We start from the raw sequence: 15,565 nt of genomic DNA, 5'->3' as shown, positions 1-15,565 counted from the left end.
GCGCCCGACGCGGGCGCGAGCTGGACAGAGCCCGGCCCTGGCGCTGGGTGGCCCCCGCGCCTCACGCTTTTCCTTAGGCGGGAATGTGAAAGCCTTGATTTTCCCAATTGCGATAGAAGACAAGGCCGGATGTCTGACCTCAGAGGTTCCCCGCGAGCTACGTACAGCCAAGACTGGTTTTGGTTTTATTTTACAAAACATGCAGTTTAAAACAAAAATTTTAAAAAATAACAGGAAACAAAACTTGGGACAGGCAAGTGGATGGAAGACGAGGCCTCCCGGCTGTGGGAGGCGGAGGCCAGCCACTCCTGTCCAGGACGGCGGGTCGCTTTGGCAGTGGTGGTGTTGGCAACACTGGTTTGCTGGGATGGCGCCACAAGCTTGCCTCCGGGCACCCCGCAGAGACTGGCGGTCAATCTTGAGTTACTGTTGTGTCTTAACGAACTAGGCAGTAAGTTTTCACTCCAGGAGCTTCTGGATATGATTTCCCTAGCATATTTATTAAGAACACCGACTACTTTCCACCTGGGTCACCTCAAAACTGTTTCTGGCACACCACTCTGTGACCCACGAAAAAGGGGTCTGGCTTTTAGACCCTCTGCACAGCTCTGCTGCATTTCCAGTTCTATGAATAGCACCGTCTGCAGACCCTGAGAAGTGGACAGGGTATAGCCAACCTGGAAAGTCATCTCCCAGTTCTGGGGCCACAGAACAATGAGGGAGAGTTAAGTAGCTGGTCAGGGGAAGGTGAGCTCAGAGCGCCAGCACCGGGGAGAAGACAGCTGCATCTGTCAGAGACAAAACAAGAAATGACATTTCTAGGGAGTGGAGAATCTTTTTATGAAGAAAACATGCGAAAGAAAACAGGACAAGCCCCCCGCTCCAGACATTTTAGTTGGACACCATGAGGTGAGGACCACCAGAGGGTTTCAACAGTAACACATGTCACTGAATGCTGAAGGGACTCGGGGCCTTATAACCCCGTTACAGTAGCGGAATGTTGGCGTCAGCATCGCCATCAGCGTCGCGGCACGTTTAATCTTCATGTGCACGATCAAAACCCGCCCAGTCCAGCCCCCCTTGTCCCAACCCAGGCCTTACTCTTGGGGCTCGTCTGGCCCTCTGGCTCAGGCACCTTCCAGTCCATCTTCCGCCCCTTCTCATATAGACCTTTGAGTACTTTGTGGAAAGACTCCAGTTCAGTGCCGTTCTTGCTCAGCTCCAGGTACTTTCGGTAGAGCTGCAGCGCTGTGCGGGCATCCTCTATACTGTCGTGGGTCTCTCCCTGAATCTTCAGGTCTGGGGAGTCAAAATGGAATAGCTTGGTACCTGGCGAAGGGAGGCTACAACATGTCCCCTACTTAGCCCTCTATCTTCCCGTACGCAACAAGAAAAAACTGACTTCCTGCACTGTTTATAATAATTAAAGGACAGGGAAGCAGCTTAAGCGTCCATAATAGATGACTAGATGCAGAAAATGTGGTGTCTTCACAACATGGACAGCTAGTCAGCCCTAAGTTGAAATGCAGCCATCGTCATCAAAGGGAAGGAGCCTGAGGAACTATGTGTAGTACCGAAAGTCAGAATGATAAAAACAAATACTAGTAGACACTGATAAAGTAAAATACTTACAAAAACCAGTGGGCAAAAACTGTGGATTTTAATAAACACCATGAGCATTCTCATATTGGGGAGGGGATATAAGGAATAGTAGTGGGGGGATAATCTACCATGTGGCCAATGTGAAAAGTCAGAGACTCACGTGCGCATGCGCGTACACACACGCACACGCACGCACACACACGCATGCACAAACGCACACACGCATGCACATACACGACTGCCCTTGGGGGAAGAACCAAACACTCTCCTAGTGTACAGAAGGGTCCTGAAGCTAGCTAAATCCATGAGTCACTCTTACTACTAACTCAGTTCCCCCTAATCACTGGGTGTCTCCCACATGTTTTCCTGCCCTTAATGAACACCATAGGGAAACTCACCTAGAAAGTACCAGGCAAGAAATCGCAGGGAAATCATTCGTTTTCGGGGCATGTGAAACAGGTAGACAGTGTCAAGGACTTGGTCCTTGGGCACCTGCAAGGGCCAGAGAGTGGGAGAATGAAGGGAGGGCCGTTCTTAAAGGCACATGTAACCCCGAGGGGCCCATTTCCAAAGAGCCCAAAGCGCCCTGCCCGAACCATGAGGTTGATGACTCTGAAGTCCTTCTGTAGGCCGTGACCCACAAACTTGACGCCAATGTCTATGAGAAAACGGAGCTTTAAGTAGGTCGACTTGAGAGTGGTAAGGTGCTTAGAGGAAATCTTGGCATCGAGGTCTCCTGGCTTTATGCCCGAATACTGGGTCAGGTAATCAACCACCTGGGGGTAGAGAGAAGGACAAGTGGCCCAGGGTAGGCGGCCAGAGAGCCCCTGGGTTCCAGAGCACTCTACATAAGCAAAGGGTCTGTCTCGCTCGCTCCTTCGCACTCTTGATACCTGCTCCTGGGTAGAGATGTAGTCATCAATGAAGGGGATACCCTCGTTGGGCCCCTGGCCTCGAACACAGGTGATTCTCGCCACTGACATCTGGCTCGGCTTGATGGTGGACTTGGTGCCGTCACTGCGCAGCTCCGCCTCCTCCTACACCCAGGCGTTAACAAGGGCGTCGGAGAGACGCTCACGGCTCCAAACAGCCTGAGATCCTGCGTTCTCTTCGCACCCCCCACCTTTTTTTCGGGGGTTACCTCATTCAGGGTGACAAATTCAGCATCCAGGCCCACCAGGTCCCCAACCTGCGGCATCTCATTCAGCATCAGTGGAATAAAGGTAGTGTGTGTTTTCCTCTGCTTCCGTGCTAGGGAGGCTTCCGCCAGCAGCACGCTGGCCTCAATAGGGTTCTTGACTGGAAGGGAGAGTCCAGAGGGCAGACAGCTGGGATAGGGAAGTGACCAGGGAGCCAGTCTGCACTGTGACCCCTCCGTCATCAGACATGAGTAGAAAGATGTCTGATGAGCCACCTGAGCGGAGAGGGACCGGGTGGGTCAAGTCAGAACACAGCAAGACAGCTGCTAAGAAACAAAGCCACGAAGAGGAGAGAGTAAAATGTTCCCTTCGGACGTTGGCTTGGAAAACCTAGAAAAATAAGGTTCCAGAGAAAACTGTGGTTTAAATGTACCAACAAGGGGCCTAACAAGGAAGCCCTTCAGAAGAGCCCTTCATGTGGGAGTAGACTGAAAAATCACAACCTTCTCCATTTTGGTGATTTTCCCCTCCCCTGTCTCTTCCACACTACGTCCTTAGAATGTACAGCTTCTTTCGTTTTTTTCCTTTACGGCGTTTTGTTTTTTCAATCACAGTTTAGTAAGGACCTTGTGCTTGTGGCCTTGTTAAGATTTCTGACAGGGCAGGACCTCTCCCTCCGGTGTGGTCACCATCACTGTCCCACCACAGAGTACCCAGAGCCCATCACTGGTCCGTGTGCTCTCGCCCACTACGTTTCCAGGCCTGCCTTCCCCACCCTGCGGGTGCCTCAGACCTATGGTCTCTGGAGGGCCTCCAGCTTCTCAGTTCAGGACCTGAGGAGCAGAAATCTCTTTTTAACCCTGGCTACTAAGCCTTATCTGAGTAAGCTACTTCCCAGGTCTCTTCCTAAAGGTCAGTCCTGGCTCTATCCTCGCCCACTTACTGTTCAGGTTGTATCTGGAATTAAGATTCCTTTTGACGTAATATAGGATCGCAGGCACTTTCCAGTCCATGTCAAACTGCACAGCTTCATGCTATAAAAGAAAAGACACTTAGCGGCCTGTGTGGGAGCCTGGGGCCCGAGTCCCCAGTTAGACAGAAGCCAGGACTTGGTGCTGTTTTTAAATCTATGAATGCTTCCTTTTCTGGGGTACCCCCCCTTCTGGATCTGCCTGGTACTCTCGGGGCTCTGAGAATGATGCTAAGAAAGAGGGAAATGGAAATTGTTATGACTAACCTTGTCAATGGGTTCAATAAGAAAGTCATTGAAGAGATACCACTGCTGGTGGGTAACCCCCTGTGGAAATGCAGAGCAAGACAGAGGCCAAAAGTGGTGCTGAACCCTCGGCACAGACTCAAGTCGCAGGCAGAGCTGGGCTGCGCCTGGCCCCGCCGGTCTCCCTTGCCCAGTGCCTCACTCACCTCCTTGCGCTGGTGGTAGGTCTCACCGACTTTGATGTGGGCCGCCAGGCTGCCCCCTGTGCGCGAGTCCAGGATGTGCACCACGGTGGCCATCAGGTCGTACACACAGACACCATGCTCCTCCTCTGCCCTGGCCGGGCCCCACTGTCAGGGGGACCCAGGCTGCTAAGCTCAGTTTAAGGATGGGGAGCGAGGGGGAGGGGCGAGCCAGGGAGCTGGAGTCTAGGGCACGGGGAGCTGGGCGGGCTCCCTTCTCTCAGCCCATCCGCGGCATCTGACCGGAGTCCCTCCAGGAAAGCCAACGACTTACTCCCGTTCTCTGCGCTACGGACTTCCGTCTTCCCCTGCCCGGCTTCTACCCCAGCCTTCTCTCCCTTACCCTCCAGCCCTTCCCCAGCGTTTCAACCTGAATCTCATCCCCATCAGTCCAATTGCAAACATCCAGCCCCTTGTTCTTGGTCATCTTCATGCGAATGGAAAAGGGCAGCCAGACATTCTTCAGCTCCTCAACGGAGGGACACACGAGCATGCCCTCCGGGCTTCTCAGGTCCTTCCTACTGAGGTAGGGGATTGGAAACGGATCTGAGGAGACGGAGCCAGAGGCAGGAGGAGCCACTGGCAGTTCCATCCTCTGAGGACCCCAAGACAATACCTACCAGTCAGTCAAAGCAAACTCCTTGTTCTTCGAGATTTCCCCACCATGTTTTTTTATTGCCATCTTGAAGGCAACCTGAACACGAGGGGGGAAAATTCAGTTCCTCAGGAGCAACCATGTGTGGAGGTTAGAAGGAAGAGAAAATGAGGGTGGTCCTCACTTACCTCAGCCTGCATTCTCCAGAAATCAGCTTCTTTCAAGCTATTCACTTCACAGTTGATAACAAGAATATCTGGCAGATGGCGAATGTTGCGGGTCTGAATCTGAAAAGATACCACAAGGGAAATGGCAGGGGCTGCCAGGGAGAAACCTGTAGGCGGCCCCCTGGCGGCACAGCGGGTTACAGCGCAGCACTGTGAAGCTGCCCAGCCCCTGCAGCAGAGCTGGATCCTGGCCAGGCAGGGACCCCCAGGGCGCAGCAGCCCTCTCCTGTCTCCCCCTCTGCTCCCTCAGTAGTGGGTTTCAGCAGATCCACCTGTTCTGCTCCCCATTCTATCTCTGGGGAATCTTCTTACCCCCACACGTCTGGCCTGTACCCCAGTTCTTGTGTGAGTAAATAAGTAAATCTTAAAAAAATATATATACTGGATTTGGATCGGGGCTGTCCCCACCCTCGTCCAGCTGGCAGTGCTGACCCAAGGCAGAGCCCGAGCACAGGGCACTCACCGTGGGTTGGTACTTCTCACAGTTGTCACACCAGGCCTGTGTGTTCTGCTCCAGGCAGATACTTCTCTGTAGCACCTGGGCAAAGTCACAGTTCTTCCCAGATTTATCTGCAGGGAAACTGGACGCTTCACTCCAGGCTCTGCCCGGTACCCACTGCCAGCCACCACCCCACCCCCCACCTCTCTTCCGGTGTTACAAGACATGGGGCCCTGCCCAGCCCAGGGTATACCACTGCCACTACCCTCTGGGTAGGAGAGTGTGAAGAGCAGGGTGGACGAGGCTCGCACGGTCTCGCTGCCGCAGCGGCAAAGGCTGCAATTCTCCATCTCACAGCTGAACAGCTGTCCTATGACAGAGTCCCCCGACGAGCAGAAGCTGCTGAGAGACGAGGGGGCTATCTATGCACACGGGGGCCAGCAGGCCCTGCAAGGCACAAGGGCCGGCCATGTGGCCGGACACAAGCCCGTCCTGAGTCCACACCTGCCCCCGGCGCCTCGGTAAGCCTGGGGTACTTCCAGCTCCTGCATGTCCTGATGTAGCTGAGTGAGAATAAAGCGGTTCCACCTCTGAATGAGCCTGGCCAGACTGCCCTTGCCCGAAGCTTCGTCGGAGTCAGCCAGGATGAGACCAAGGGCGGAGGCCTCGGGGATGGTACGGAATGCCCGCAGGAAGTTGCTGCCCTAGGTGGAGAAAGGAGCACATTATGTGGGTGGGCCGCGAGGCACGACTAGTACCCTCTGCGGGCAGCGGCGGCGCCAGGGTCTGGGATCAACCTGAACGGCCGCTGACTGGCGACTGCATGGAGAACGGTGCCCGGCGCACACCCCCGGGGACTGTGACTCAACTATTAACACAGGTGGCGCAGTGCATTCTGGGGCGATGCAAGCGGGCCTCAAGGTGATTAAACCGGGTGAATAAGCCAGAAAGCGAAAGAGAGCGAGCTGGTTTAGCCCGCTTGGGAAATAGAACCAAAGAGAACAAACTGGTGAGACAAAAACAACCCTCAGGTTCTGAAACCATGGTGGTTTCCAGCAGGGAGGCAAGGCGGGAGGAGGGGTGGGGTGCAGGGGCTTCGGCGCCGGGCAAGCAGAGCTGCGCACCCGCTGCACAGGAGGCTGACCCCACGCCCGGGGCACGAATGCCAGCTCAGTAGCGTCTCGAGCGGGACGGCTGCGCTGGGGCAAGGATGTGCCGGCGCAAAGGCGTGCGCTCTGCACGTGCGCAGCGATGTCCCCACTGCTGCCCGCCAACTGTCCACGTTTCAGGCACTGACCTGACAAGGGTCACCCCGAGAGAGGTCCAACATGTGGAAGAGGAACCCCAGCTCACATGCCAGGCAGAACTCCTTCTGGCAAAGATGGTTCTGAATGAGACAGCGAACAGGCTCCAGGAAGTAGAGCACCTGCAGGCGAGAGCAGACCTGTGCCACTGGCAGGCAGCACGAGGGGCAGGCGCCGCAGCTTCATGGGGATCTGACGCCTGTGGGCGAGGAAGATGGCCGCGGAGGCCATGATAACGGGGCTTCTTGGGGTGATGGGGCAAAAGGACTGGGTGTGGGCCCTAGAGAAGGCCGTCGGTGCCTCCAAGATGCAGGAACAGCCCCTTCACCTGGATCATGCAATTGCAGTAGGCGTTGGGAATGTGAGGCTCCAGCCCAGCAAACAGGGTCTTATTGTAGTGCTTGAAGTCGAAGTCTTCCAGCCCTAGCTTGGAGTATTTGATGGTCACCTGAGGCAGACACAGTCTGAGCAGGATGACGATGCCAGTGAGTCCCCGGCTCCCCACAGTCCTGCTTTCTCTGAACCGCCCCCCACGTCCCGGTGGCAGGAGAAGGGCCTCCACGGAGCCCCCCTTCTCATTCGACTCCCTTCTCAGGCCCAAACTCCCAGGGTTCCCCCGGGTGTCCCCAGCACCTTCCGGTATTTCTTAGAGACCATGTGGAGATGGGGCTCCTCTTCCCGTCCTATCGGGGATTCGGTGACCTGGCTGAAGCTGTCAAAGTCACTGTCCGACTCCTTCAGGCGGTAAGGAATCTGGAGTTTTGAAAGACAGGTTAACGGTGCTGGATCGCTTAGTCGCCTCAGCTACTTCCCACCTGTTCCCCAGCACTGAAACAATCTGCCCCACTGGGTTTCCAGCACCCACTGCTCCCTTGGCTGCAGTCACTGCCCATCCGGCCCATTAATCTGTGCCCAGCACACGGCCAGCACACAGGCTTCCCCGCCGCCCCTCTGGTGCGAGGCTCCCCTGCTGCTCTCGCGGCTTCCCCGGCCCTTCTGACGGTTGTCTCTAGCTCCCAGTCTGAGCGGCTGCTCCGGTCAGGTGGAGCGGTCGCACCCCCACACACATTTCCTGCAGTTACGCCTTTGGGGACCTCTCACAAACAAGCTCTCCCTTGGCGCGGCCCACCTGCCTCCTGCCCCCTTTCCAGCTTCCACGGCTGTTCAGCGTGCCAGCCCTGACCACGTCAGCCCAGAGGAACACTTTTCCCTCCAAAAAGCATTGCAGCTGAATGCTTTTAAGATTCTTACAGAATTTAACAACAGAGGCCCTTCCTGGTGGCCAGAGGGTTAACGTGCAGCACCACGAGGCAGCACGTGTTCGATCCCGGCTACGGAGGGACCCCAGGGCGCGGCAGCCCTCTCCTGTCTCCCCGCTGCTCGCCTCAGCAGTGCACTTCATTGATCGGCCTGTTCTGCTCCCCACTCTATCTCTGGTGAGTCCTCTTACCTTTCTCCCCCACACCTCTGGCCTGTACCCCAGTTCTGTATGCATAAGTAAATAAATGCTTAAAAGACGAATTTAACAATAGAACATAAATAATTTCTGTTAGGTTTAGGTCATAGCCTCATCCACCAAACACTAACTTCTTCAGAGCAAAACCTCTACCTCCTCCGCCTCTGAGTCTTCCTAACACCTAGCATAGCCCTGCAATTCACTGGGCCTCAAGAAGTCTCTACTGACTAAAACCAGAAACGACCGAGGGTCAGGAAAAGAACAGGAGAGGAGGCTGTCATGGGCTGGAGGGCGGTCTGAGCCTCCCCTCTGAACAGACCTGGTTGCGCAGCCGGGTCCGGGGGTTGGGCGCGTAGCCGATGAAGCCCACCTTCTTCATGGTGCGCAGAATCTCTGCATCCACGGGGGGCGCTCGCCTAGAATGCAGCAGAGCTCTGGCTTGAGGGGGTGCGGTCTGCCCATCCACCCCCAAGCCCCATGGGCCAGTGGGAGAAAGAGAAAGAAAACAGTGAGGGAGACCAAGCCCAGGAAAGAAGGGGGCTCGGCATCTCAGCCCCGCCCCCCGCTTCGGCCAGGACGTGAGGTGTACAACCTGGGAGCTGGAACAGAGTTGGCAGCCGGCCAGTCCGAGAGAAGCGTGTCGGTGGTGAGTGGGACAGGGATGAGGGAGAGAGGCAGCAGGTCCTGGCTCCAGTCCAGAGCGGGCAGAGAGTCCACGAGGCAGGGCAAGGCAAACTCGGTCTCCCGGGAGTAGGGGTTGAAGGAAGGCTCGGGGGAGTCAGTCCAGAGGTGAACGCAGCCCTCAGAGTCCCCAAAGGCCAGGGCCTGCTTGCTGGCTGACACGTCAAATGTCATCAGCAGAGGCCCCACAGGATTCACATGAAAGATGTCTGCTGGGTTGGCCAGGCCCGTGGGCTCACAGAACTGGCACTGTCCTGGGAAGGAGAGGGAAGCCCGCTGAGTCTGGGCGGGGCGCGGGCGCCACCCTGCCTACTGGGTCCCAAGCAGGCCTGGAGACAGGCTGCTGCTCTGGAAGCCTCCGTGCGGTGGCACCCGGAGCCTGCCACCCACGAAGGGCGGTTCGGAGCTGTTTTGCCAATTCCACCTTTACCTTTTTCTGTGAAGATGAAAACTCCAGCTGGTGACCAACCTAAGTGCGACTCTGAGAGTCCACTGAAAGGTCACTCCCCTCTGACAAAGAAGTTCCCAGAAGTATATTCCACCTGGTGCCCCATCCCGTCTGCCCCCAGGGCCTTCCCGCTCCCTCTTCGTCCCCTCCACACCTGACTGGGAGATGATGGCCAGCCGCGAAGTGTACGTGGGGATGAAGCGCAGGAAGGCAGGATCCACGTGCACCTGGAGTGGCGTGATGGCGCGCATCATGCGCAGGTCATACACTTTGAGGAAGCGGTCGCAGGCAAGGCCGGTGAGGCGGCTGGAGAAGCCACAGGCGGCCAGCAGGTTGCCGTGCACATCAAAGTCTGACAGACTCCCTGAGAAAGCATCAAACTCATGCTCCACTTTAAAGGAACGGAGGTCTCTCAGGGAAATCTGAGGCAGAGAGAACGGCATTACTCGCCAGTGTCGTGGGCAGCAAGGGCCACCGCCTCCTCCCTCACCCTGGGAGGCCCCACCAAAACGACTAAGCTCTGGGATATGGGAAACAGAAAAGGCACAAAGAGAAGTCAAGAACTGGAAAGAATCCCAAAGAGCATTCCTATACCTTCACCTCTGAGGTACCAGTGACGAGAAACAGCGGGTGGTGAGATAGGCTTCTAGTACAACACAGCTGAACAGGACTCAACCCACTCCCCACCCCTCCCCCCGCCACACCTATAACTCCAGAACTGAGGGAAGGGCAGAGCCTTATCTGGTGAAACAGGGCCCTGAGTGGGGGCGAAATGGAACCCAGCCACCTTGCCGGATGTGTGGCCACAAAAGAAGAAGCGATTTGTCTGTCTCATGATGGTGACCCCGGGTGTCTCGACTGCATACTGCGGAGGAACGAGAACCAGTGAGAATCCCTTCCAGGCCTCCCTGGTGGCACAATAGGCTAAAGTGCAGCACTGTGAAGCTGTCCACAGCCGCTGCATCACAAGTTCAACCCCCGGCCAGGGAGGAATCCCCAGGGCTCAGCAGACCGCTCCTGACCCGTCCACTGCTCCCCTCAGCAGTGTGCTTCAGTAGATCCGCCTGTTCTGCTCCCCACTCTCCCTGGTGAATCCTCTCACCCCTGCAAAACTCTGGCCTGTACCCCAGTTCTTGTATGCATAAATAAATATTTACAAGAAAAAAATTCCCTCTTCCCACACACCAAAGAAGAGCAGGAGTCACACGCCCAGCGCTGCAAGCTCCCCGTCTGGGCCCCGCAAACCCAGGCCCCGCATGGCTCTTCACCTTCTGAGTCTCCTGGACGGTGTTAAGGTCAATCTCCAGGATGTGGCTCTGCAGCCCTCCCATGAGCAGCGTGCTGCTGTCCGTCAGCAGGAGGCTGTGCATGTCCTCGCTCTCCTCCAGCCTGCGGGGGACAGGAAGGGCGAAGAGGCCAGTGTCTCGGAAGCTCCCAAGCTCTTGGCGCCCCATTCAGAGAGACCAGAGCCGAGAAGCACTTACAGGTAGTCAAATATAATGAGGCCCCCACGAGCCATATACTTGAGGTTGCTCTTGGTGAGGAAAAGGACCCCGTTCTCCAGGCTCTGGATCTGCCGAATGTCATCGCTGCCGCTGACTTGGAAGGAGGAATAGCGCTCCAAGGCGGGGCCGAAAAACGAAGTAGCGTGGCCCTGAGGGGCAGAAGGATGGCCGCAGACCCTGAGTGGGGCCAGGCCATCCCAGGGAGAGGGCAGGGCCGGGTTTGGCTCAGCCCGTTTCTGGCCCTGCCTGCCTTTCTGGCCAGCAGCGACGAGGCAGAAGGCCCCAGAGGGGCTGGTCAATCTCAGCGAAAAAGACATGGGCACCCCCAGTAGCACGCTGGCTTAGTGCTTCGCAAAGTGCTTCTGGGAACCCCGCCCCACTTTGCGCTCCCAGAGACCCTGCCCAGCCCTCATGGCTCAGCGGGGCAGAACCGTGTTGAAGGCCAGGGACGGGGTCCAAGCCTCCAGCGGCCAGCTGGCTTGCTTCTGTTCCACAGTTAAGTCTCTACCAGCCATCTGGGAAATGTGTCCCGGGGGTCACAGGCTAAAAGAGAGAATGTGAAACTCATTCCTCATGTGGTTCTCATGACACTACTCACTGCTGGCTTCTCTCCTGACTCTTAGCTCACACCCGCGCCCATGGGCACCCCTGCTGACCATTCTTGAAACACGGTTGTTCCCGCTACCAGATTGCCTGTCTTTCTAGGTAAGCTTTCCCACTCTTCAAGATTCTGACAGTCCACCTTAAAGCTTCTGTAGTGGAGACCACTGCCTCAAAATTCAGACTTAAGCATTCAAACACCTACAAAAGTTCTTCCTCAGATATCCCATGAGAACCTCAAATTCATTACATACTACAATGAGTTCACCTATTTTATCCTGTTCCTATTCTTTTAACTGTATTCTTATTTTTTTTTAAGCTTCAGTTATGCATACAGAATTGGGGTACAGGCCAGAGGTGCGGGGGAGGGGGAGTGAGAGGATTCACCAGACAGAGCGGATCCACTGAAATACACTGCTGAGGGGAGCAGCAGGCAGGTCAGGAGAGGTCTGCCATGCCATGTAGGTCACTCCCTGGCCAGGGATCGAACTCATACTGTAGTGGTTGCGACAGCCTCACAATGCTGAGCTTCAACCCACTGAGCCACCAGGGAGGCCCTAGTAACTGTATTCTTTATACTGTCATGATCAACTCAGTGGATGACTACCCAGTAGTCAACTTAAGCCTTTACTTCCCAAATCTTTTCTCAATGTTTTATTCAGACCATCATATTTTATGCAAAGTATTACAACAGCCTGAGTTCTCACTGCTTTCCTTAAATCAAACTATTCTGCTCCCTTAGTACTCCACCTAAGATGCAAACTGCTCCATGCCACGTGGATAAAAAGCTTCAGTGGCCTAAGATCAAGTCCAAGTCCTTTTACCACAGCATACAAAGTTCTCCACAATGTTCTTCCCCTAGAACTTGCAATGCCCCTCCCTTTCTTACAGAGGTCCTAAAACAGACCCTGGGGTCTCCATCAGGTTCCTCCTCAAATGTGACAACCAGGGGTCCTCCCTGGTGGCACAATGAGTTAAAGCACAGCGCAGCTAGCCAGAGCTGCTTCGCAGCTGCCTCCCTGCGAGTTCGATCCCCAGTCCCAGAAGCGACCCACCTGGCACAGCAGACCTCTCCTGTCTCCCCGTTGCTCCCTCAGCAGTGTACTTCATCGATCTGCCTATTCTGCTCCCCACTCTGACACTGGTGAATCCTCTCACTGTCCCTGTACCTCTGGGCTGTACCCCAGTTCTATATGCATAAATAAATCTTTAAAAAAACAAAACAAAACAAAACACGACAACCAGAGGCACCTCCTCCAACCAGCTTCTAAAATAGCCATACCAGTTAATTTTCGTAGGGATACTATTTAACATATGATATATTATAAAGGTATTCTTGTTGCCTTTTTAAAAAGCAATAGTTTCTTTTTACATCATTTGTTGACTTTTTCCATCTCAGTTATAATCCCCGTTTCTTGTTGCCTTTTAAATGTTTATTCCAAACGTAGGCCCCAAAGCAAACTCTGGCGCCTATGGGTGCTCACAAAACAGTGGTTGAAATGTCTAATGTCTCACTTGCTTCATCTTCCAGCCCAGTAACCCTAACTGTCTGTAGTTTTTATACTCTTCATTCTCCACGCCAACACCTCGGGGGTCTTTCTTTATCCTGCTGCTTTTACCAAGATAACATTTTCTCCACCTGACTCCTTATCATCTCTCAAAACTCAGTCACGTCTCACCTTCTGGAGGTCGTCTGACCCTCCTTTATGTCCTCTAGAACAGGTACCTATTTTTACACTGGCCCTCAGTACCACAAAATTATCCGTTTTGTCTTTTCCCCTTTCTTTGTCCTATCAAGTCCTTGAGGGCAAAGATTATGTTCTATTCTGCTCTATTCCTTGGCTCTAGCATGGCAGCAGACACGTCCTACTAAAATGAGTACATTATTCAAAATTCATTCTTTCTAATGGGAAAAGAATTCACACGGGATAGAAGGTAAATTAATAAACCAAGGAGAGGCTGTTATTTCTTATAAAACCTTTGGGTTCCCTTATACTGTTAACATGAATACATATTTTAAAAATTAACATTAGTAACTGAGAGAGATTAAGATCAAAGATAAAATAATTCCATGCAAGATATGCAGACACATGCATTTAAACACACCATAACTGGGCCCTCCCTGGTGGCACAACAGGTTAAAGCGCAGCACTGTGAAGCTTTCCGCAGCCACTGCAGCACAAGTTCAATTCCCCACCAGGGAGTGACCCATAGGGCACAGCAGACCTCTCCTGTCTCCTGCTGCTCCCCTCAGCGGTGGATTTCGGTAGATCCGCCTGTTCTGCTCCCCACTCTGTCTCTGATGAGTCCTCTCTCCCCCTGAACCTCTGGTCTGTAACCCCAGTTCGTGGATGAATAAATAAATAAATCTTAAAAAAAAAAAAAAACCATGCCATAATTACAAAAATGGAAAACAGAAGCATCATTAAGAGGCAGTATTTGAATGACTACAGGCTGACTCATAGGTAGTTATCAAAACTAATCAGAGCATGGAATGGTCAAACTGCAGAAATGAGGCGCCTTTAGAAAAAATAACACCTGTACAACTCATCTGGACCCTATCAACTCCCTTCTTCTCCCTCCACTCCCCACCTCTGGGCTTAAATCAGAGATCCTCAACTCAGTTTTGACTCCCTGCAAAGCAGCGGTCCTGGAGCTACAACCTCTGAGCCCTTCCGGGGGTCAGTTCTTACCCCATGGCTTCCCGCCCACAGCATCTCCTCGTGCAAGTCAAAGTGGGAGACCGAGACAGGCACGCCCACTTCCGCCACCACGCTGTGCAACTCAGAGTAGACACCTTCCATTATGTGCACTGATTCCTGGACCGGAAGAGCCTCCAAAGCCACTCCCTCGGGGTCCAGCTCCACATTCTGCAGCAGACTGGGGTTCAGGTGGGGATCCAGCACAGGGTCCAGGGCAGAGTGCATGGCAGGGGCGTACTCTGCCAGCCCAGGGTCCAGACCCTCGAAGTCCATGATGACGATGACGGCAGATTAAACCTGAGTCACGCCCTTCCTTGCCACAGCCCCCTTAGAAGCCTGCCCCGACCCTCCGCAGGACAGCATCAGCGAAGGCTACCACGGACATCCTGGCCTGCAAAGGGAAAGAGGCAGCTGAGTCAGGGGCGGGTCTGTCGGCGCACAGCCCAAGGGTAGGTACTTGTACTTAGTGAGTCCTAGGTTACCTGGAGAGGAGGAAGGCAAAAGCCAGAAAGTGCCAAGCAGGGGGAAAGCAGGCAGGAAGGGGCAGGGCAGTGGCAGCGAGTGGAAGAAAGGCCGCCCTTTCCTTCTCTCACTAGGCCATCATACCCCCACCCCACTATCTAACGTAACCCTGTCACCTCCTCCAGCTCTGCGCACTTGCCTGGTTCACCCCCCCGCGTCCCCCCCCAACACCAGTGGAAAGAGCAGCAACTGTGGTGCAGGAGTTAAGTAGAGGAGGCTGAGGTGCCTGTCTCCCAGAATTAGGGGTGGGGGTTGAGAAGTAGAATAAGACAAGTTTCCCAGAATCCTCTGTGATGTTACCCAGGGTTGTCTGGGGGAAAGTAAGAACGGCCAGATATCCACAATTGGGGCGGGGTAAGGGAAGGTGATGGAAAAAGCTATTTACCCAGAATCCTCTGGGGGAAACACAATAATAAATTACCCAGAATTCTCCCCCGTCGGCGGGGAGGGCTCGGGGCAAGGGTCGGATGTGTTCCTGGGACGCAGAGGGGCATTGAATCATTACCAAGATTTCTCCATGGCGGATATTTTGGAGCGCGTGGAATTAACACGAGGAGGAGAGAACAAACGCCGTCAACTCCACGGGAAATTCCAGTTTCCCTAATTCTCCTCCGCGAACCAGGTTCAACCTAACCCTAGGGCGCACGGGACGGCGGCTTCCGGCCGCTTCCAATCGGGAGAGGGTTGGGGCACGCGCCAGCCAATCAGGACGAGCCAGGTACCGACGCCACGCGGAGGGCCGTGTGACGTCAGGAGATGGGCGCCAACGACGTGACGGGGTGCCATTGGGGACAAGTGGGACCGGCGCTGCCTTTCCGCGGAGGCACCTGAACTGGAGCCGCCTTTGAGCGCGGTTGGGGCGCACGCCCTTGAAAGTGCTTCCGGCG

At 54.6% G+C, this 15,565-nt stretch overlaps 1 protein-coding gene across 7 annotated transcripts; it reads right to left on the bottom strand.

The window, feature by feature from the left end:
• Positions 1 to 179: 179 nt before the first annotated feature.
• On the bottom strand, positions 180 to 15,320 carry PAN2 (PAN2 poly(A) specific ribonuclease subunit). 7 transcript variants are annotated; one of them, XM_012732539.1, is made up of 26 exons: positions 15,100 to 15,320; positions 14,148 to 14,547; positions 10,834 to 11,003; positions 10,618 to 10,738; positions 10,137 to 10,214; positions 9,504 to 9,771; positions 8,813 to 9,155; positions 8,540 to 8,636; positions 7,398 to 7,517; positions 7,093 to 7,212; positions 6,758 to 6,886; positions 5,965 to 6,164; positions 5,726 to 5,862; positions 5,485 to 5,591; positions 4,983 to 5,081; positions 4,820 to 4,893; positions 4,570 to 4,720; positions 4,164 to 4,307; positions 3,979 to 4,038; positions 3,685 to 3,775; positions 2,744 to 2,901; positions 2,496 to 2,639; positions 2,199 to 2,378; positions 2,001 to 2,094; positions 1,102 to 1,299; positions 180 to 788 (listed from the first exon to the last, which is right to left on the bottom strand). In XM_012732539.1, exons 2-26 carry the CDS (start codon positions 14,427 to 14,429, stop codon positions 754 to 756), a joined length of 3,600 nt encoding a protein of 1,199 aa, XP_012587993.1. In that variant the 5' UTR covers positions 14,430 to 14,547; positions 15,100 to 15,320; the 3' UTR covers positions 180 to 753. The 7 variants fall into 7 exon arrangements, with proteins under 7 accessions (XP_012587993.1, XP_012587992.1, XP_004692685.1 ...); XM_012732538.1 differs by having other exon boundaries at positions 15,184 to 15,320; XM_004692628.2 differs by having other exon boundaries at positions 4,570 to 4,717; positions 5,726 to 5,859; positions 15,184 to 15,320.
• Between the last annotated feature and the right edge of the window lie 245 nt (positions 15,321 to 15,565).

Source organism: Condylura cristata, unplaced genomic scaffold (genome assembly GCF_000260355.1).
Source record: "Condylura cristata isolate star-nosed mole 26May11 unplaced genomic scaffold, ConCri1.0 scaffold00034, whole genome shotgun sequence".
In the NCBI taxonomy this organism is placed as follows: Eukaryota; Metazoa; Chordata; class Mammalia; order Eulipotyphla; family Talpidae; genus Condylura; species Condylura cristata.
This window is presented reverse-complemented; position numbering and strand designations above follow the sequence as displayed.